Source organism: Lonchura striata, chromosome 15, assembly GCF_050655825.1.
Source record: "Lonchura striata isolate lonStrDom1 chromosome 15, ASM5065582v1, whole genome shotgun sequence".
Lineage (NCBI taxonomy): Eukaryota > Metazoa > Chordata > Aves > Passeriformes > Estrildidae > Lonchura > Lonchura striata.
The window spans coordinates 13,461,483-13,483,343 of NC_140717.1; the positions used below are offsets into that span (position 1 = coordinate 13,461,483).

At 46.2% G+C, this 21,861-nt stretch overlaps 2 protein-coding genes across 5 annotated transcripts; one reads left to right on the plus strand and one right to left on the minus strand.

The window, feature by feature from the left end:
- The first annotated feature begins 1,607 nt into the window (after window positions 1-1,607).
- Window positions 1,608-7,772, plus strand: HVCN1 (hydrogen voltage gated channel 1). 4 transcript variants are annotated; one of them, XM_085593315.1, is made up of 6 exons: window positions 1,608-1,705; window positions 3,961-4,193; window positions 4,655-4,759; window positions 5,012-5,243; window positions 7,006-7,118; window positions 7,411-7,772. In XM_085593315.1, exons 2-6 carry the CDS (start codon window positions 3,996-3,998, stop codon window positions 7,474-7,476), a joined length of 714 nt encoding a protein of 237 aa, XP_085449441.1. In that variant the 5' UTR covers window positions 1,608-1,705; window positions 3,961-3,995; the 3' UTR covers window positions 7,477-7,772. The 4 variants fall into 4 exon arrangements, with proteins under 4 accessions (XP_085449441.1, XP_085449439.1, XP_085449440.1 ...); XM_085593313.1 differs by lacking the exon at window positions 1,608-1,705 and adding an exon at window positions 2,548-2,767; XM_085593314.1 differs by lacking the exon at window positions 1,608-1,705 and adding an exon at window positions 2,548-2,642.
- Window positions 7,771-21,860, minus strand: TCTN1 (tectonic family member 1). The gene is made up of 15 exons (XM_085593312.1): window positions 21,635-21,860; window positions 19,968-20,088; window positions 17,540-17,670; window positions 17,016-17,182; window positions 16,523-16,610; window positions 15,526-15,635; window positions 12,936-12,956; window positions 12,396-12,521; window positions 11,694-11,819; window positions 11,270-11,352; window positions 10,783-10,923; window positions 10,334-10,490; window positions 9,520-9,645; window positions 9,008-9,152; window positions 7,771-8,234 (listed from the first exon to the last, which is right to left on the minus strand). The coding sequence occupies exons 1-14, from the start codon at window positions 21,822-21,824 to the stop codon at window positions 9,009-9,011; spliced, it is 1,731 nt and encodes a 576-aa protein (XP_085449438.1). The 5' UTR covers window positions 21,825-21,860; the 3' UTR covers window positions 7,771-8,234; window position 9,008.
- Between the last annotated feature and the right edge of the window lies 1 nt (window position 21,861).

A 21,861-nucleotide genomic window follows, 5' to 3' on the forward strand; every position in this document is an offset into this window, starting at 1 on the left:
GCTGGCTGTTGGCACAGGAGGCTCTGTGGGGATGGCTCAGGTGTGTGCCAGCTCCAGGCACTCAGCTCTGGGCCTCCACAGGGCCAGCCCAGGGTCCTTCACTGCCGTGTGGAAAATGCTGTGGGGTGTTCAGCACTCAGAGAGGCAGCTGGTTCCTACCCTGTCCCTGCTGTAGGGCAGCTGCAGTGCTGCTGCATCTGCTGAGGAAGAAGCTTGTCACTGCAATGCCCCGCTCTGTCCCATGGTGTCCCACTGAATTCCCCTCTCCCTCTGCAGTGAGTGGCACTTGCTTGCCACAAATGCATTTTCTGAGCGCTCTGCAGGCATTGGCTTTATTGTTTCAATGTATTTCTCTGAATCAAAGAGCCATTTTCCTACTCTGAAGACATTTTTCCCTTCCCTCTACAGCTGATTAAGCAAAAACCTCTAACTACCTCTGCTGAGCTTGCTAGATCAGATGTCGCAGAGCACCTGGTAAGGCTCTCACCCAAACTTACTTTCACCTTTTGAATCGCATTTGAGGTTTCCTTTATAGCTCTATAATTTTTCTCCCTCCCTGTCCAACACCCTGCGTATCTGTTATTGCTGTTGTGGGTGACAGCACACGTGGAACCGGTTGGGTTGTGCCTGTTCTGGCAGGGACACTGTCACCCCTCCTCGCCAGCCGTGCTGCCTCTGGCTGTGCCACACCTTTGTCCTCTGTGGCTTGTTTTTTTTCTCTCCCAAACAGTTTCAGTGACACAGGTGCCTATTTGGGACTGTGTTCTCTGCCTGGCTGCATTCCCGGAGGTTGGGTCATTCCTCAGGGGTGGTAGGGGGTGAATCCTGGGGAAGGGAAGGGGCTGCTCCTGCTGTGGGTTGTGATCAACAGCTCAGGCACATTTTATGTCCATTTGTTGGGGTTGGGTTGTTTTATCAGTGGAGGAGAACAGGAGATGCTGATTGCTGATTGTTTTTCCACAGTGATGCTTGTAGGAATATCTAGCTGACACATGGAATGGCTGGAGCAGCCGTGAGCCTCCCAAGACCTGTGTCCCCACAGCCCAACACCAATTCCTGCTGGCCCAGAGCTCTGTGGATGGTGCAGAGAATGGATTGGGGTGGGCAGGGGTACTGGGCTGTGCCAGAGGTCTCCACAACAGGTAGCAGGAAATTGTGGTAAATCCAAATTCTCTTCAATCCCTGTTGTGTGCCCTGGAAAGAGTGGTGAGATCTGAGGCACTTGCGTGTTCGCTGCCCCTCAAGGCACTGGGGTGTTTCTCTGGTTTCTCCAAGGTGAAGTCTGTCCTTGCCACCCCGCTGTGGAAAGGCTGGTTTTCCACACAGGTAATTTTTGTCTGTTCCTGCTTTGCTTTGGATGTGTCAGGGCTGTTGTTGTGTTCAGGTCCAAGTCAGGCTGACTTCAACAACAGCACATCAATTTTCCTTGGAACATCAGGACCTGGTCCCCAGCAAAACTCAGGGGAACATGGGGATTTTATGTACATGCCCCTCATGGTGGGGGTTTTCTCCTTAAACCCCATAGTCCTCACCCAAAAGGGGCTGGATCCAATGAGCTCCCAGGTGCAGATCTACCCCCATTACCTAATTGCTGTTTACTGGACTCAGCTGAATTCAAAATGCCCAAATTAACTGGAAACCCCCAGGCTAAACCTCCGTGCCGTGGGTCCAGGGCTGTGCCTTTGCTGTCCCACTCCTGAGCTCCGTAAGTTGCTGTTTTGGGGTGATGGTTGAGGGATGGGGGATTTGGAGCTCCATGTCAATTGTGCTCATTCCCCATTGCCCTGAGATGGAGAACAGGGATGTGTGCTTGGGGATGAGGTGCAAGAAAATGTTTTGGTTGCAGGAAAAGATTTAAGCACTCTTTAGGAAGAAATCCTTTCAAAGAAAGAAATACCTTTGGGTTTTAGAATTGAAGAACTGGAGATGATTGTTCCTTGGAGAAAATTAGGAATGTTTTCAGTTTGTCCCAGCAGAGGTGCCACAGAGATGGGTCCCAGGTGCTTTTCACAGTTGAATTTTTCTGAGGAATTCCCAAACCAGCTTGTGTTTGAGAGATGGCAGGGAAACCCTAAATAATGAAGAGGCCTCTGACAAAACACGACCTTATAAATGGAGGCAGATTAATCCAGGCCCGTTTCCTGGATTTTACAGCCCACACTGATCCCTGTACCTCCACCAACTTCATGGGACTAATCTGTCTCCGTGCTCAGCAGCTCTCTCTGGGATCGGCAGAGTCACAATTTCATTTCGCGACTCTCCTGGATCTTTGCTCGTTGTTTTGTGCGATGGCGAAAAAAGTTTAAAAACAAAAAGAAAAAAAGTTTAAACTCCATCCGGCCTGTCCTGTTTCGGCAGCTCCCGCGGACGGACGAGCTGTAGGCAGCCTGGGGAAAAAAGGCTGCGGAAATGGGAACTGTCGGAGGGGGCTGTCGGGGATGGAAGGGGGCCTGGCTCGGGGACCCGCTGAAGTTTGTCGGGGCGAGGTGGGGAGGCGGCGGGGCCGCCCCTGGCCGGGGGAGGCGGAGCCGGGCCGGGGGAGGCCCCGCGGCGGCGGGAGGCGGCGGGCGCAGCCGGGACGCGCACGGTACCGGGGACGAGGGGATCAGGGGGCGGCCGGGAGGCTCCCGGGGCTCGGCCCGGTGGGTGCGGGCCGGGGTTGGGGGGGTCACAGCGGGACCCTCCCGGGGCTGCCACGTCCTTCTCCTCGGGGTCCCGCCGCGGCCCCGAGCTCCGTCCTGCTCTGGGCGACGCCGTGGCCGCTCCGGTCAGTGCTGGGGACGGGGGAGGTTGGGAAGCCCCGGGGTCCTGGATGCTCCATCCGCCGGCGGCTCCAGGCCCCGCGGCAGCCCCGAGGCCGTCCCGCACGGGGCGGGGGGCTCGATGCCCGCGGCCGCTCCCCGCGGGTTCCGCCCGCTGGCGGAGAACGAAGGTGCTGGGACCAGCTCCCTGCTCCCGGCAGGTGACGAGGCTGCCGGAGCCGGGAGCGGAGCCCACCGCTGCCCCGGGGAGTCGAAGAGAGGGGGCACCGGGCGGGCAGCCCGGGGGCACCGGCGGGCCAAGGGAGGCTTGTGCTGAGCTCCCCGGGCGGCTCAGGCGGGGACGTGCTGGCGGCAGGAGCGGATCTCGGAGGATTTGTGGACCAAGGCTGCAGGGCTGCCCAAAGAGGAAGGGAGGCTGGTGGGGTTGTGATAAAAACACGAGAGCCTCTCCTGCAGCCAGCCACGCAGCCCATCTGGAGCTCCTCGTGTCTGCTCTTCCAGCAAACTCGGAGTTTCACTCATATGGTTTTCATTGCTGGAGTGTGGCCTTAATCAGGAGTTTGGTTTGATGGTCCTGCCCCTCGCTGGGTACCCACAGGGATGGGCTGAAGCTGAGACGCCCGAGGGTGAGGTCGGCTCTGGACAGGAGGAGATGGGGAGGACAATGTCACCCACCTGCCAGGTTGGAATGTGGGCATCACCTGCTTAATTTGCCTGCAAAGGCCGAGATGACAGGGTGTCATTGGTGTTAATGGAGGCAAATTATGGCCGTTTCTCATCTTGGCATTGTGGCTGGAGGGGAAGGATGCTGGGGTCAGCTTGACCAACAGCTTCCCTGGATCAGTGTTAGAAACACAAGGGCAGCTGCCCCCACCTCTATCACCAGGTGCCAGAAAAGAGCTGGAGCTTTTTGCTCCTGTAATCAATGCTTTGTTTGGAGAAGTTTGGAAGTTCCTTGTTGTAGATCAGCACAGTGGGGTGCAAACAGAACTGGGAAGGCAGCAGGGGCTCCACGTGGTGCCGGGGGAGGTGATGCAAAACCAGCGGTATCACCATGAAGCAACTTCCCTTCAGCAGGGCCCAGCCAACTGTGCCGGAATGTCACGCTCTTGTCACCCTCGCTGGGTGAAAAAAGCAAGATTTGGCATCCATGGTCAGCACCAAATGGGGAAGGTGACACTTTGCTCTTGTTCCCCAGACGTTGGCAGGGTGATGCCAGCTTGATCCAGAGCCATGTCCAGGTACCTGAAGCACTTCACGGTGGTGGGCGACGACCCCGTGCAATGGAGCAACGACTATCGGAAATGGGAGGAGGAGGAGGAGGAGGCTGGGGAGAAGCAGCCAGATGCAGAGATCAAGCTGGAGCCCCCCAGGAGACACGTCTCCTTCCAGTACATGATGAAAAAGCTCTTCAGCTCTCACAGGTTTCAGGTGAGGCAGAACAAACCCAGGCCAAAGGCTCCTGTGACAGCAGAGCTGCTGTGGGACAGAGCTCAGGGAGGGCACTGAGGCTGTGAACCCTCACGGTGCAAAGAGCAGCAGCTGCTGCTGAGCTGTCCTGTCGGAACAGAGCAACCCTGCTGCAGGTGCAGATGTCCCCTGAGAGGAGACAAGCCCCAGTGCACAATCACCACAGCTCTGCCATGTGCTCTCCTCCTGCTCCCTGAGCCCCCCACGCCAAGCAGGGTCTGGTGGGGAGCCAGGTGGTTCCATGTGGAATAACCCATATTTGGAGCAGCAGGAGTGGGAGCAATGGAAAGCTCCATGAAGCACAACCAGCTAAATCAGGGTTGTGGGCATCAAGGTGTGTTTAGCTGAAGAGCTACATTGGCTCCTCTTGCTTCTCTGTCTGTGCTGGCATGAGATTCATATTGGTTCTTCTCCTTCAACAGATTGGGGTTGTCTGCTTGGTGATCCTGGATGCCATGTTGGTTCTTGGGGAATTGCTTATGGATTTGAAAATCATCCATCCGGACAGATATAACATAACCCCAAAGGTAAAATGTAGGGAAACGTCAACATGAACAGCAGTTCCCTCCCTTTGGTGCCTCAAAGCCCCCTGGATAGGCTGGGCAAGGCAGGACCTGGACTTTCAGCCTTGCTGAGCTAGTGGTCACAGAAGAAAAGTCCTCAGCCCTTCTCCTTGTAGAGCCAAACCAGAGGTGCCCTCAAGCAGCAGAGGCTTTCCAACCTGCTCTGCCTGTGTGCACTCTGCAGGCTTCCTGCTTAAACTTGTGCTCTTCTCCCAGGTTTTCCACTACCTCTCCCTGTCCATTTTAACCATCTTCCTGGTTGAGGTGGGATTTAAAGTCTTTGTCTACCGCCGGGAGTTCTTCCACCACAAGTTTGAGGTGCTGGATGCGATCGTTGTCGTCGTGTCCTTCATCCTCGACATCGTCCTCATCTTCCGGGAGCACGAGTTTGAGGCCGTGGGGCTCCTGATCCTCCTGCGGCTCTGGAGGGTGGCCCGGATCATCAATGGTGGGTGCAGGGCTGGGCTGCATTTGCCAAACTCCCCTGAATTACCTGGCCTTGGTTCCTTTCTCAAACCCAACCCCCAGGGGTCTTGCTCTCCCACCTGTGTGGAACTTTAATCAGGTTGCAATTTGTGTTGGTGTGGTGCCTCAGGTGCATGGCAGCCAAGCACATTCTCCCTAAGAAATCCCATAATCTTCCTGCACCCTTCTCCTGGACAGGGATGGCTCATGTTCTGAATTTGCATTGTAGGATCCTTTTGGCAGGGGAGCCCCTGCCTTTCTGAATTTGCTGCTACAGCAGAGTAGGTTTTAATGCTCTGTTCTGCTGTGACTCCATTATCCCCTCCAGGGATGCTGCAGGGAATGTCCTGATCTTACTCTAGATCTTTCTTGCTTGAATTCAAAGGGTTTGCCATAAAAAGAGAAATAGGAAATGTCCCCAGATCAGACTTTAGTGACTTCACTGCTGTAACTGTTGCAAATAGATGTAAATTCGGGTATACCTGAAACAAGCATAGCTGTAAACATTTTCTTCCTTCTTGAGGAAGGAATTTTGGGATTCCAAAGAATATGGCAATGAATTATCTCAAATTCCTGTGTGTAACCTCAGCTCAAGCTCTGAGCTGTGTCACTTTTGGTGGGTGCTCCATATTTGATGCAGCTGGGATCAGAAGAGGGGATTGCTGAGGGCCCATTGCCCTCAGCCCCTTTCAATGGGGAGAAGGTGCCTGGTCAGCAGCTGCAGCCAGAAAGAGGAGAGATGTGAGAGCAGCTTGTGGCTTTCCTAGTTCAGAGTGAAAGTCAGAGAGAAACCGGATTTGCATGGGGCTGTGGGAGCCACGGGAGACTCACAGTACAGCAAAACTGGCACTGCAATTATGGATAAATCCCCTCATCCTTGGGTGCTCCAGGCTCCCTGCCAAGCTTCACGCAGTGTCCACCTGCTCACAACAAAAAGAAACAAAGGGAATCTGCCCCACACAGGGGTGCTGGGTGTCAGTGTCTGGGCAAGGTTCCTGTCGATGTTATCAATGCAAATGAGCAGCAGTGCTGCTTTGACCTTGGAGAACTGAACCCCCAGAGCCCAAACCAGGGCCTGGAGCACTGGAGTCAGCTATGATCCAGAGGAGCTGTGGCAGGAGGGAGAACGTGATGTTCTTCAAGCTCTCATCGAGCTGCTTTGTTTTATTTTTGTGGGAAGATAATGCCTTCAGTGTGGGGGCTGAGTTGACATGGAATCACCTAATGGTGCTCATAGAGAAGTGACACCTCTGCCAAGAGGAGATGCTCCCTGCTCTCACTGCAGCTGTGCAAAGTGAAGCCACAGCCCTGGGGACATGAGGATGTGCCAGGTCCTGTTCTGCCAGGCCAGAGTGATCAGTCCAGGGGGTGGAGGAGCCCTGTGGCCCAGGCCTTGCTCTGCTGTCACACCTAAAACTGCTAAAACACAGCAGAGCTGCCCCAGCTGCACCCCAGGGCTCTGCCAAAGGAGCAAATTCGGGAACTGAGTGACAGTCAGATGATTAATTCAGCTCTGAGGCCGGGCTGCCTCTCCCCAGCAGAGTATCAGTATCTGAATCCCTCCGGTGGCTGATTTAAAACCCTTTCTCATTAAGAAATGCACTTGGGAAGGGTGGTTGAAGATGACAGAAGGTGAAATGGAGAGGAACACGTTTAACTCCTTGAGCACAGAGCCTGTGTGCTGTGAACTCCTGCCTGTGGCTGTTTTACAATGTAAAGCAAACCCCCTGTGAATTGTTCCACAGGAATAATTTTATCGGTGAAGACCCGCTCGGAGCAACAAGTGTCCAAGTTAAAGCAAGCAAACCTGAAACTTGCCACAAGGGTGGAACAACTGGAACACAGCTGTTTGGAGAAGGTAAAAAAACACTTTTAATTTGGGTTTACCTGCTAATGGTGATCCTTGTGCAAGGTTGGCACTGTTGGCTTGGTTTCCTCATGGGAAAGTGTGGGGTGAGCTGGGCTGAAGTGGCACAGCCCTGCCCGTGCCTCCCTGGGCTGCTCCTCCTCAGAGGAATGATGTCTCTACCTCTGTCCTACTTCTTTTGGCCAGGTTGTGCTGTTTTCCTGCAGCAGGAGAGACATTATATCTGTGGGAACCTGGGAAGTCGCTTGCAGGCTGTTAATGATTTGAATTTTGTCTCCTACAGGAGCAAGAAATTGAGAGGCTGAATAACATATTGAGACAGCATGGACTCCTCAGCCAGCAAAAATAAGAGGCCAGTTTTCCAAGGTGGGAATTCTGCATGGAGATTGCAGTGTTGGAACCTGCCAGCTTGACCTGAAAGGTTTTTCTGTCTCTTTGCTTCCTCTTGTATTGTTTTCTATAAACATTTTCTATTTGACCCTTCGATCAGACCTTGGGATTGCAAAAATAGTTCTACTGCAAAATTAAATTAATCACACACAGTCCCTATAAATTACTGTAAACAGTAATTTTTTTCCTTTCCTGTACAGTTGTACAGTCAAAACTGCAAAATAATTTAATAAAGACACATCTTTACAAGCTATACATACAGAAAAGTACCATTTATTTAAAATAATTTCTTTTTTTGTCTGTGATAACATTCTTTATTTGCAACAAACTTGAAGTATAAATTATAAAAACCCAGGCTGAAAAGGTAATTTCTTCTCCACCAGCTGCCTGTTCATCATCAATACATCTCTGCCAACCATTCTTTTCATCCTGTTGGTAGTTTCCTCATTTCTGTTGCTGCTTGTGCCACTTTGTTATTTATATAACATTCATTTCAGAAACACCAACACACCACTCCTTTCCTTGACAAAGAAATCAGCCCCAAAATAGAGGCAAGCATGTGCCATCTTACGTCAAATAATGCCTTGTTCCAGCAGCAGATCCCAGTTCTGATACTGCATTCCCTCATCTCTTCTTCCCTTTTCACTGTTCCCTCACAGCACATGGGGCTGCAAAGTTCTTTGTTCCCACAGCTCATAAATCCATGTATTAAAAGAACTGTAATATGTAAGAACAGATGTAGGTGAGTGCACTGCTGTGAACAGTCAGACTCCAGAAAAGCCATAAAAAAGCAAATTCTAAAGGGCCAGGCTGGTGTTTGAATTTTTTCAGGTACTAGAGTGTCCTGTGGAGAGGCTGTTTGAGAGCTGAAGAGTGAGATTTAAGAAGTGGGAATTCTGAGAGATGGTGACTGCAGCGGGTGTCTCAAATGAATTTCAGCCCCACTCAGCTGGAGGGGTCACTGAAACCACAACTCAACTGTTCAGGTTTTTTACAGAAGGTAATTAATTAGTGGTGTGGGAAAAATAGCCAGAAATATGTGGCTTATTAATCTATGCAAGGAGATAAAGCAGAGGCCTTATCTAATAGCACATGATGAGTTTAATTAGCAATTTAGCTCTGCTGTTATGGGATAATGAACTTGCTTTTCCTGTGTGTCCCTGTGCTCTTCCCCTCCTGCCTCTTCTTGGCAGGCTGGGGCTGAATCCCACTTGTTGGAGGTGTGGTGGCTGTGACTGGGCCACCAGCAAGTTCAAACTGCAACCTTTGTCCTTTCTGCAGTTAGAATTGGGTACTTTCCACTTCATGGAGGTTTCTTCACCCTAAACCATCTGAGAACCCTCACAACGTCTCACCCTTCCTCTCTTGGCCAATTTTAGCCCAGTATCTACAACTTAGAAGAAAGTGATGGCCCATCATAGTCACAGGATAAACTATGGACTAAAAAATAAGATAAAGCAGAAATATGGGGTTTTTTTATGGATACTTACCTTAGACAAAGGGATAGAAAAAGTCAAAGGGTAACTTGATGTTAATGGTGGGCCAAGCTTTGTAGCTTGGCTCTGCAGGTGAAGAAATGTCAGTGAAAACCACAGAACTTGTTATAGGAATAATCCTTTCCCTTCCTGAGGGAAGCTGCAATGAAAATACACACAGGACTTACCTTCAGTTTTCTATTTGTAAATAGAAATAAATAATCATTTATTTGGTCTGGGTTATATTTGCTAAAAAGGTTTTTGGTTTTTTTGTTTGTTTTTTTTTTTTTTTTCCACGTAGTTCCATGTCTCTTTCCATAAATGAGATATAGGTTTTTATTGAAGTGTGTTTTGGCAAGGAGCCCACAGCTGTGTTTGAGCTGGAAGAGAACTGCTGGCTGTAAATACATTCTAATGTGAAGTGCTGCCTTTAGATAATGAGATTATCTGGGTCATTGTCACACAGCTGATACCCAAGGAAAACAAGCCACTTGTTTTATCTTATATCCTGTAATTTAATTACATACCTGCTTCAGTGTGGTGGTAGTGATTGTGGCTGTAACATTCACTATCCTGGCTTGTGGATTGACCAGGGATCCATATTTAGTCCACTTCACTTCTATTCCCAGTGACACAGGTATTTGGCATGAGCTCTGCAAAGTGTGAGAAATCATCCCATTGTTTGCCTTATGCAGAGCCCATCACAGTAATTAATTATTCATTTTATTAAAAGGGTAGAATGTCCCCAGAAAGCTCACTGAGGAGGTTACCAGAGCAGATGGACTCTGCACTGTTGCTGGGCAGGACAAAATCCTGAACTCTGCCAGGGCAGAATTCTGAAAGCTACAATCTTAAATATTTTTATGCATTTTTTTCTTGAACTATCACACTTCTGGTTACAGAAACCATTCACTCTTCAGTTGCAGAAGCATGCAAGAGACCATCCTCAATCTTATATTGTGCTTCTCTCTCTCTTACCCCGGCCTGGAGGAAGAGGGGAAACCCTGATTCTGTTCCTTCCCTTTGTCACCTCTGGCACTTCATCCTTAGAAGAGCAACATTCTAACCTGTGTTTAAACAACTCATTTTGTACCCAATATGTTGCCCTGATCCATAGTTGAGGTGCCTGGATACCAGCTTGATTAAATGTAACTTCTACTGCAACAGTGAAACTCTCCTCTGGGAATATTCCATGAGTTTCTTCCAGTTTATTTCTGCATTCCCAGCCCCATTTTCTCCTCCAGTTGGTTCCTGCATTTTTAGGGTGTGAAACTGAGCTGATGCTGCAGCACAGGCACAGATCTCGTGAGGGTGGAGGGGTGGAAGTGGTTTAACTTTCACCTGTTCTGAGATGTGGAGCTGAGTTATTGGCACCCAGTCGAGCACATCCTGGGCTTGAGAATTCCCAAATGAGGCCACATACTCAGGAAAGCTTTGGCCCTTCAGCACATCAAGAAGGGTCTGAGCCAAAGGCTGGCATTTCATAGCTGCTGTAATTCTTCCAGAAAACAAAATAAAGAAGATGAGTTACAGCAAAATCCATTGGTTTGACACAATCATCATTTCTCCTTGCTCTTTGCTCTGTTTGAGCCTTCTGGCTACAGTTGCTAATGTACACAATCTTTCCAAGAGAAAGACCATTGTTAATTAAATGACATTTTTTATAATTAAATACTCCATTCTCAATACTCTTCCAGCTGTATAAATGGCCCAGGACCTGAACAGAGCCTAAGGGAAAGGGTTGTCAGAGGGTTAAAAGCATTAAATTTTTTTAAAAAATTACTTCTTACCGTAACTTACAGCCTGATATCATGTTATAACCAAATAATACTGGGGCTCTGGCTCCCTGTGCTGCCAGGCAGTCCTGGGTGGATGTGCTGTGCAGAATGGTGAGCTGGCTGTGTTTGTTAATACTCTGAATGATGCCAGATGTAACACACAGTTAAAGGAAATTAAATGCTTGATGGATATTAGGACAAAAAAAGAATCCTTAATCATATCCTTAAAATATAGCTGCAAATGCTCTAATGGCTCAAGATTCCTCTCACAGTGTGAAAAAGCACCAGGGTGTGCAATGGAGGGCTAAATGTACCTCTTACACAGTCCCAGGAGATTGCAGTCAGGACTGAGTCATTGCCTTTTAAAACAGAGCCAGAAAAGCACATTTTTATTTTTGGTAGAGAACAGATGTATTTCATAGATGTCCATGCTAGAAAGGATTTGTGAGGATGGACCAGAGCAAGTGAAGCAAACAGAAATGCAGCAAGGAAAGGATATCCTTGAGGCTGGAATCCTGCTCTGACAGGTAGCCCAACAACATAACCAGGATTGCCACTGAGAGGAACTGGCTGTGTATTTTCCTGCAATGCAAACAGAGCATTAGTTCTTATCCTGCACTGAATTGACTGGAAAACACAGAAATGTTTCAGTTATTTTAGGATTATGACCTGCCTTGAATGATGAGGGCAAGACTATGCCCTCATAAGTAGGGCTTGGCTTTCTCTGTTATAGTCACGAGCTGGGGCTCATAAATGTGACAGACTTTGAGGCCTTCATTGCCCAGCTCTGAAATGCTGCCTCATCTGAGCATCCTGGGCAAATTCTGCTTTACCTTGCTGCTAACAATTGTTCTGATTCAAGTTGAATAAGTTTTGTAATTAAATGTCTTTTACCAAGTCACCCATGACATCTCCACAGTTACCTGAGTGAAGCTGATTTCAAAGCTCTGCTCTACTGCAAGTTCTTCTTTGCTAATTGCCCCCAAGACAAAAGAAGCAGCTGCTTCTATTATTTCTCCTGTGTCTGTGTGGGTAATGTGATAATTCACCTGAAAATTAAACATTTTAGATATTAATTTGAATAAATACATAAGAGAAACTAGAAAAAAAAAAAAAACAAAAAACTAAACCATGCAAGTATTTTCTTTTTTTGTTGCTTAAGAAACTCAGCTCCAGGGTGGGGATGGATTTTATTCTTTAGAGGCTGGAGCCTCTTCACAACTGACTTCTTGATAAACCTAAGCACAGACACAACATTCATCTACTTTAAAATTAAAAGCAGCAGCATCTATTCCTCTCTCTGTCATTAGTGCACCTGAAATCATCTTCTCCCAAGCATAAAGTAAATTCCAAATTCATGTCATTGCCTGTTTTGCCACATACACAGAAGTAACACCAGGATTTCAGCCTGGCTCCATGTTATATTGCACAGAGTTATTATTTTGTTGCAAAGCACTCCCTTTTACCCAAAATCAGTGCTTCTCCCATGACATTTACTTGGGAGTTGTCACAATATATGGAAACTGCACAGCCCTCCTGACAGCTTTGCAGCTTGGGAATGAGAAGTGATTTGGTGCATAGATGCTTTCCATCAGCTCTGAGGAGGAAAAGGCTGCCAGACCTACCCCAAGAACTGCATTGATGCACAGTTCATCCAAAACCATTGGGAGCCTCAGGACATCACCGCTGCTCAGTAAAGTCCTCATTCCGTTCAGAGACTGGACAACTATGGACTGGACAGTAATTTTCACCTGAAAAACAGACTCATGTCAGCTCTGAACACTGGGTATAATTGATTTTGGCTCTTTCTGTGTTATTATATTTGTGACCTTTCCAGGTTCTGTTCCACAGCAACAGCACACAGTAATTCTCTGAACAACTGCTGTGTTACAAGTACACAAGTACTGCTGAAGCTCAACCAAAGGGCCTGGGTTTAAATAAATAGATTTTCTTCAAAAGAGGGAGTTTTATATGAGAGGAATGTATCATGCTTGAATGTTTTTAGGCAGCATTTTATCTTGGAGTTGCAAAGTATCATTACTGATAGCAAATGATGTAATTTTTTTAATGTAAAGATTTGATCAATCAGTGAAAAATTCCCCCTGACTATAACTTAATAAGAATTTTGCCCACAGCTCTTTCAACTAATTTAGAAGGATACTTACCATCTGACTTGATTTGGGCACCTGAGGGAGAATAAAAGGACAAATTAAAGCAACATCAAAGGTCTGACCTATTGCAAATAGTAGTCAAGTAAAGCAGGTAAGGCTTTGTCCATTTAACTCTTTCTTATAGCTATAACTTTTATGTTATAGAGTTAATTGGATATAAACCAGAGTATCCAGGAAGTGTGAAAAGAACTGCCACAATCCAATCCCCTCCTTCTTCTGACTCCTAGAATTATTCAGAAACCACCAGTTTAGGGAACCTGCCAGGCTGTGCTTCCCAAAGAAATGAAGAGCTTTTGTTGTCCTGTTCCATAATTTCATTGTCTCTAAACCAATAAAAGAGAAGCAAGTATCTCTCTTGTTATACAGTTGCCCCACTGAAAAATTTCCACCAAAAATATTTAATGGAAAGGCAGAAATGTTAGACCAAGGTCATCAATCAGGCCTATTTTGTCAAAGGTTTTATTTTCCTGACTTTCCAATGAATGTTTGAGTCCCATCTTTGGGAAGAGACCAAGGATTGGACTCTGCTCATGAAGCAAATCTGCAGAATTATGATGGGATACTGACAGCAGTGACTCATCTCCTGTCCCAGCAGGGAACACTTTCCTGGGAGCTGCAGACCTGAAGGTGGTGCAGATACAGTTTGTCACACATTTATCATCCCAAGGTACAGCCCATCAGAATGAGCTAGATTAATAAAAGTCCCTGTAAAGATTAGACTCATCCTTCAGGGAACAGTGCTATTTCTGACTGGGCTAGGAGGAGTGAGCAGCACTCCTGAAGTTCTGTTTGTCCATGACCGGGGTGATGGATGATGTCTCTGGAGGTCACTGGCAGTCAGCACTGCAGCCATGCCGGCAGGAAAGGCAGGAACAGCTCATTGCTTTGGCAACTCCACTCTCCCCCCTAACCACGGTGTGTGTGAAGCTCCACTGTGAGATTCCAGCAATCCCCAACACTCCTTGGATCTGCTGGTCAGGCCAGGCCAGAGAGCAGAGATTATCTGCAACAATTCCCAAAACGTTGTTGTCACTCCGGCTGCCCATCCCGGCAGGGAGGGCGGGCTCCTGGGGATGGGGTTTTCTGCAGGACCCGCTGTCCCAGTGCTCCCAGTAAGGCTCCCTCAGTTACTGGTTTGCCGTTTCTTTTGCTGGCAGCTCCACCTGCTGGCACTGGCAGGGCTCCTGCTCTGCCCTGCGGCCACCCTGTCCCCAATGCCATCACTTTTCTGTTGTCACATCCCACCTCCAGCTCCCCTCGGGAAGGGAACCTTCCCACAGAGCATCTCCAGCAGCCTCTCAGCCTTCTCCAGTTCCTGCATCTGGCCCTTCCTGACATCCAGCGTGCTCTGGGCAGAACTCTGACCCCTCCCCAGCTCAGCCACTGCCTTGGCAGGCAGCACAGGGATAAGGGGTTATGGATTTTCCAGTCAGGAAAGGGAATTCACCTTTAATTCCCTTTCTCAGCTGCTAGAGCCTGGCCTGGGCCACTCTTGTTCTTTTCTAGTCCTGCAGCCAACAAGAACTAATTTTGGGAGGAGATGCAGACACTCAAAGCCCTTCTGAGGCTTCTGCATTTTCTCCACTTCTTCCACAGCAGGAGGATGAAAAGCCAACATTTGGGAGCAATCCTTGGCTGATTTCAATGAGATCCTGAAGGAGAGGGAGAATGATCCCACCTGTGAGGGTGTGAACTGCTGAGTGGGCTTTCCTTGCCTTTGGGAGCTTTGGAATCTGTGAGCAGCCTAGAAAGGGTCTTTAAGTAGTTACTCACTGCTAATTAAAAGAATTTAAATAATGACATAAATTAAAATAATTTTAATGCTGAAGAGACTGCTGTTTCTTTGCAACCTGCAGCTTCTGGAAGGAGCCATCAGGTTAAGGTATGATGTATTTCAGTTTCATTTTTTCATGACTGATTTCTTTGTCTTCCTGAATATCCTTACAGGTAATATATTTGTACAGAAGACATCATACCTCAGGTCAGAAAGGGATGAAAAAGTAGGCAAAACTTTGAAAAATAACCCCAGACTGGATTTTAGCAGGCAGGATCTAAAGAAACTTGCTCTCAGTCATGTTGTTTGGGACCATAAAGAAGGCTGTGCCAGGCTCCACTATCAAAAATGAGGCTTGGAGCAAAGGATTAAACCTGACAGGTTCCTCTGTCAGTACAAAGTTTTAGCAACTCTTTAAAACTCAGATTTCTTAGAATCATGTGTTCTGATAAATGGGCTTCTTGGAAAAGCCTGAACATGCACAGGAACGTGAAACTGCAGTAGCTCAGTGCCACAACCTTGGGCTCTTCAAAACTATTATTTTTTACTTTATCTTTGACTACATTATTTATATTTGACTGAGCAGAAAACAGTAAATGCTTCTGTTACCAAAGCTTGAAGTAAAAACAATCCCAAAGGCTTTCTGCATAAAAGTCTGCTGTATAGGGAGATGTTTCTTCCCAACCCACAATTAAAAAATCCAAATAAAACACCATATCCCTCAGTAAACAGAAGTTACTTCATTCTGCAGATGTAAAAGATATAAAATATGAGTATTTCAGCTAGATGACTGTTGCAAATCATACTTACTGCCAAAATGCTGGAGTTGATATAAAACAACATGCTAAGTGCTTGAATGCTGTCACATTTTTCCACACTTACTGATCTAATGCATTTTGTGGCTTGGTTTACTAAAAACCCTGGAAAAAAAAAGTCACCAAGCATTAACTGAAAGAGGAAATGAAAGAACAATTATGAAAAGCATAAATGAAAAACAATACAAGAACTTAGCTACAAGCAGAATTGAAAGTAAATGTCGCCTCTATTGCAGATAAGGTTTTATGTGAGCTTTGAAGAATGAAACCTTTTATATTCTAAAAAAAATGCTATGAGAAAAAAATATTATTTCTGAACAAGTAGAAAAAGCTTCATGAAAATTACTTAATTTTTCAATCTCTTAATAAGATTTTTATTTGCTTTCACAAGAGACTTCAGTCCTGTAATCAGCACCCTGACTCTTACAAGACCACATTCAATGATGACAGTGGGGTTTGGGAAATGCAGGTGTGGCTTTGGTTGTGGCTTTTTTTTTTTTTTTTTTTTTTTTTTTTTTTTTTTTTTTCTCCTCCACCTCTGTAGATTTTCAGGAAATTGTGTGCAAGGTTCAAATGCAGAGCTCAGTCTGCAAATCTGAATAAAGAACCCTGAGCAAAGAGAATCTGCCAAAGGCTGCCCAGGCAGGGCTGGCTTGGTGCAAACCCCTCCTCCCTCAGGGTGTCACCCTTGTACTGTTGGATTAAACCAATTATGCCAAACAGGACATTTTATTGTTGGATTAAAAACCCTTTAACAAGATTCTCAGGGATTTACATATCTCACTTTGAATGTTTAACAGAGATGCAAGACAATTTCTAGTCTATGTTTTAAAAAACCAAACAAAACAGAGAAACAGAAGTGATTTGAAAATCATCTGCTTGTGAACTTTAAGCTGAATTCTCCATGGGGAGTGTGCCAGATTTCTGACTGGTTAATCTAAGAGCAGAATATTAGAGAGCAAAAAAAATGAGATTCAAGTGTACTTTCCAACCTGCAGGATTTGCATCAGAGCACCAAGAAGAGACAACAGGACTTGGCAGCCTTAGAAATGCATCTTCTGTCTGGACAGGAACCCCATACTGCCAAATAAAAATTACAGGTGTGTTTCAGCCCATTTTTATTAACAACAAATATGAATAAAAGCAGTACCTATTTCCACAGGATCTCTCAATAATGCTCTGTGAAGCAATTTTTCAGTCACTGCTACAGCTTTATGTTGAAAGTAGCAAAAAAACCCAAAAAAGTGCCTTGTTTTTCAAAGATCTTAAAAATCTAGATCACTTTTTAAGTAACTAAACACAAAACATTACATTTCTTATTTTTGTATTTCTGAATTTGAAGTCCAATATAAATTTTGCTTCTTTCAGCAGAACTGCATTATTTAAAAGCAGATGCAAACAATGCTGATTTTTTTCTTTCTGGAATAATCTAATACTAACTGCATCAAATATGATTTGCCTCCTATTGAATCAGAGATAATTTACCTCATATCTGGAAGTTTCATTTGCCTCAGGGGGATTTTGAGCATCTGTATCCAAATTCCAGCTGTCAGGCTCAGCACTGAAAGAAGCACCACCATATTTGTCAAGCAACTGATCAAAATTTTCTGCTGTTGGGATTTCAGGGGTTTTGAGGTACAAGGCTTGTTTATCTGTCAAAATATTTAAAGAAGGAGATAATTTAAGGAAAAAAGATGCAGAAATGACACTTAGTAACAATGAGACAACTTTAAACATGATTTATTTAGGATGCTAAATTATTTACAAAAATAAAAAACCCAAAGTATTTTGTTTTTTCCAACAGAGAAGACCAAGAGTACCAGATGTTTAATTCTGTTTTCACAAGTGAAAGGATCATAAAATAAGAACTGTGAGCAGACAGAATTACCAGTTTCCTGAGGGGATTAATAAAATAAAAATAGTTTTAAATTTAGTCTTTTTTTCTGGCACCTAAAGAGCCAACAAAAAATAACACCACAATGCTTAATATTGCCTACAACTCTACTTACAGTTTGCAGCATGAATGCAGAAAATACTGGGATTGACTTGGTCAATTATTTTAAATATCCTTTCTGGTGGATTTGCTTCAACATCAAGAGAATACACAGCAGCCTTCTGACTACACAGCTGGCTGTCACCTCTGCAAAGAAACAAAATAAATTCATGATCCACTAGAAGTTAGTGTTGACCAGATTTTAAAGTTCTTTTAATCTACTGAGGCAGCAACAGAAAAACAAAAAAGGATTAAATTACTGAATTTAACATAATTTTGTAGAACAATTGTGCATCCTTAGAAGGTTCTTATTGTTTTATACTCTGTGCTTAATAATAAATACTAGAAAATTCTCCCACATGTTTTATTCGGCAGAGGAAACTGTGAGCAGCAACATGAAGGTAGGTAAGAAACAGACTGGGGGAGGGAAAACAAATTACAATATGAGAGAGAAAATGGCAAATTGTGTGGGGTCCAGATGGTTGAGACCCCAAAAATGCAGGGCTGCACCACAGGTCACACACAGCTCAGCAGCACTTTTATTTCTACAACCCAAGTGGGATGTCAGAGCAGGAAAACAGGTCAGTTTTGTGGATGTTGGAATAATATTCAATTTGAGCAGGGAATGGGAAGAATTCCTGCTCAAGATGCAAGTGAATGAAGTGGCAGAATGAGGAACAGGAGGTGAAATAACCCAGCCTGTCTTGGAAAAGTGTTTAAGGCTCATCAGGAGCTCAGAGCTGCAGGAGAATGTGCCAGTTCAGAGCCTGGCAGCACTGGTGTGTCCTACATGCTACATCCCTGTGAAATTTGATTTAGCAGCATAGAGCAGCTAAGGACAGGCCCTGGAGAAGTGAAATGACTTTCAGAAATTTTGAAGCCTAGAGTTGAGCTCTTCCATGAGGTGAATCACTTGTTAAAAGGATCCCAGCATAAATCACACCCTTCTGCTGCTGCTTCAGAGATCTCATGGCCTCTGCCTTGAGATCAGCCAAAATAACACAAATATGCAAATGTAGATAAACTCTGATGTAAATAATGAGACCCACAACACCTGCAGACACTGAAAATCCCCTGGCTTTTAATGCAAAAGAAACATTTTACACAAAAGAATTTGGGCAAAGAAACACAGTTTCATTTGAGGCATTTCTAGTTGACAAAGGCAGCACAGTCATCTGAGGCAATTAAAGTGTCACTCAGGAGGGTGTTGATTAGACCTTTCTGATCTATATAAATATCTGTAAATGGGGAGCAGGAGTCTTTTGTGTGCCAGAACAATAAGAAAGCACAGTCTGGCATGACTGCTAATTCAAATTCCAAAGCACCAAGAATAAACCCAGTGCTCAGATTGGCATAATTTATACAGAAGGTGGGTTGAAAAGCTGCACTTATTGTTCTGAGAAGTCACCAAGAGATTTTTTTTTTTTTTTTGCACATTATTATTTTGAAGTGAACTTTCTTAACTCCTCTTTGAGAAGATGGAATTGGGTGAAGGTGTTTTCAGATTAAATAGCAAAGAAACAACTCTTGGCTTTACTTTTTTGGTACAATGTTACATTTTACCATTTGTGAAGGGGCATTGGGGGAGCAGATTGGGAAAATTAGGGTCAGAAAAATGCTCACACTATTTCAACAACCTCTGAACTGATTAATTGTGTAGCTGATATCATAAATGTAACCAAAGAGGTTACTGATAACAACTGGTGATCTAGAGAAGTGGCCAGATTGGTCCTTTGGTATCAGTTTTCTTAACTTCCAGACACTGCATTGATCAAATTCTAAAGATTCATCATTCTTCCATGTGGCAGGCACATTCTTCTCTATTTCAGGATTTTTCATAGAGGAGCACAGAGGAAAGAAAGAGAAAACAATTTCTATTTCTGCTCCTTGTTTTTTCCCATGTGGAATGTATTTGGAAAATTGTTTACCTGGGGTGAGTGATTGCTTGGTTGGATTCTGGTGAGGATTGTTGGAGCCTGATTGCCAATCCAACTCACCTGTGGCTGGACTCAGAGAGGGTCAGGAGTTGGGAGGGAGTTGGATATGGTAGTTAGAAAAAGTAGGTTTGTAGTTTTAATATCTCCTTTAAATAGTATATTAATGTATTATAGTATAGTTATAATAAAGAAATCATTCAACCTTCTGGAGTCAGACACCATCATTTCTTCCCTCTGGTTTCACCTACATCTACAACACTTCCACCCCAAAAAAAGCATCACCACCTAAATGCCCACAGGGAACAACACGGTGAAACAGGAGGAAAGAGGGAATGAGAGGGAAAGAAGAGGTGGGAGGTGGATTTGCTGCTCTGCCCGGTCAGGGACAGAGTGCAGGAGGGAGGGGTGGGAATTGCTGAGAGGAGAAGACAGAGCCGTGCCAAAGGCAGGCAGCAAATGAAGGAGGATTTTGTGGGTTTTGTGCTTTCTGAGGATTTCTGCACTCACACGACGAGGGGCACCGAGCACGCGGTGAAGAGGCTGAAGTCCTCGGCGCTGCAGTCGGGGTCACAGCAGCAGTTGGTGTCGCACTGTGCCACCAGCAGGTCGCAGACACACATCCTGGCAACTGCACCAGAGAGCGACATCAGAACGGCAGCGGGGACTCAAACCCAAACACTCCCACCTCTCACCTCGCCCTGCTTCTGACACTGGCCAAAAGTCTTCTCCAAATTCAAGTTTTCTTGAAGTTATTTTTAAAAGCCATCTTTTCTGCTGCTCAGCAAATTTATTTGGAACACATGGACAAAATCAAGACGTGCTAAAATCTGTTCCCTGAGAAATAAAACCCAACAGGGATTTTGGAGGTGTGAAAATCTACTCAGCCTGGCAGAGGAAAAAAAATAAGAGATACCAACAAGGTGTGTTTATCTGCTTGTTTCAAGTTATTGGGAAGGAAAATAAAACATTTTGAGATGTTTACAAGTATTGAGGATGGCTCAGGGTTCAGGAATACATTTCCCTGATGTGCCAACGCAACCATAATTTACTTCTTTGAAATTGTTTTTTCTCTCTGTTTTTAGATACTGTGACATATTGTAATCACAGACAGTGTAATTGCTAATAATTCTGTAAACTGTCTCAGTAAAATATACTTGGCAAATTCTTCAAACTCTCTGAGGTCTTCAAGTTTATAAATTCAAAGAACGGAGATTATTCTACTGAACTGTTTTTGAAAGATGCTGTTCTATAATGAATCTGGATTTAAGAATAGCACAGAATGAGGAAAATTAAGGCCAGTGTTTTATAAGAAAGACATTCAAAGAATATTTTCATAACTAATTCCTTTATTTCACTTTGCTGCCTGTTTTCCTGTGGCTCCCTGGATGTTCTCTGACCACCTGAACAGTATCCAGGTATTTCCTGGAATCTCTGAAGTTCTGACTGTTCTTTTGGCTGAGTTTAGCCCTGGATCTTTAGCTCACCCTGTAAACAAGAGAAGTTTAAACATGGATGATTAGATTGCAAGGTTATGCCTGTGACACTAGGGATTTAAGTCTCCTTTCCCTAAGGAGGTAGCACTGGGGTGAGTTCCGTTTGGCAAGTAACCCATGGAAAGCACAGCTCAGGGCAACACCACCCTATATAAAAGTGATATAAAAATGTAGCAAATTATACAGCGGGAAACACCTTCTGAGAACATAATAACTAAACTTCGTGAGCTCTGTTTTTACGACAATGTATCAGCGCCGGGGCTGAGCCTCGGGGCGAAGCGTGCAGCCAGCTCCAGGTGCGGCGGAGCTCCCCAGGGACACCCGGGCACTCCGGGCCCGCTGTGCCCAGAGCAGCGCTGGGTGGGCAGGAGACCCTGCCCTCCACCCCTCCGCCCCTCAGCGCTGTGCCATGCCCGGTCTGCGATGTCCGTGCCGCCCTCAGCGTGCCCGGGGCTGCTCCGGGCTCGCTGGGGAGGCTCCGGGCGCCTGCACCCGCCCAGGGGTGCCCGAGCAAGCAGCGCTGCAGAGAGCCCCAGAGATCCCCGGGAGAAGCCGGGCGGGTGTGCCAGCCCCGGGAGGCCGCAATGCGAAGGGGAGGCCAAAGGCCGAATGCCCGAGTGAGGCCGCCAGCGGAGCTCCCCTCAGCCGGGCAGCGCCGCCGGCGCCCCGCAGCGCACCCACCGTCCGTGACCGGGGCCGGCGCGCTGCGGACCGGCGCCTGTGCGGCATCACGAGTGTCTGCGGGCTCCGCGGCCGGCTCTTCTGCCCGGAGCGGAAGGAGGAGGATGAGGACGAGGAAAACGCCGAGCCCCGGCGGCGCCGCCATGGCGGCCGCCCTTAGCAACGGCGCGTTGCTAGGGAGCGCGGGCATGGCGGGAAGGGCGAGTCCGGCTCTCGCGAGATTTGGT

What these genes read in the sequence shown, in the direction of transcription:
- HVCN1 (XM_085593315.1), top strand. Translation starts at nt 3,996, where the DNA reads ATGTCCAGGTACCTGAAGCACTTCACGGTGGTGGGCGACGACCCCGTG. An exon ending in TCAGCTCTCACAGGTTTCAG is followed by an intron (nt 4,194 to 4,654) that starts GTGAGGCAGAAC and finishes CTCCTTCAACAG; the next exon opens with ATTGGGGTTGTCTGCTTGGT. An exon ending in GATATAACATAACCCCAAAG is followed by an intron (nt 4,760 to 5,011) that starts GTAAAATGTAGG and finishes CTCTTCTCCCAG; the next exon opens with GTTTTCCACTACCTCTCCCT.
- TCTN1 (XM_085593312.1), bottom strand. Translation starts at nt 21,824, where the DNA reads ATGCCCGCGCTCCCTAGCAACGCGCCGTTGCTAAGGGCGGCCGCCATG. An exon ending in CTGCATTCATGCTGCAAACT is followed by an intron (nt 17,183 to 17,539) that starts GTAAGTAGAGTT and finishes ATATTTTGACAG; the next exon opens with ATAAACAAGCCTTGTACCTC. An exon ending in TTGAAATCAGCTTCACTCAG is followed by an intron (nt 11,353 to 11,693) that starts GTAACTGTGGAG and finishes TTTGCATTGCAG; the next exon opens with GAAAATACACAGCCAGTTCC.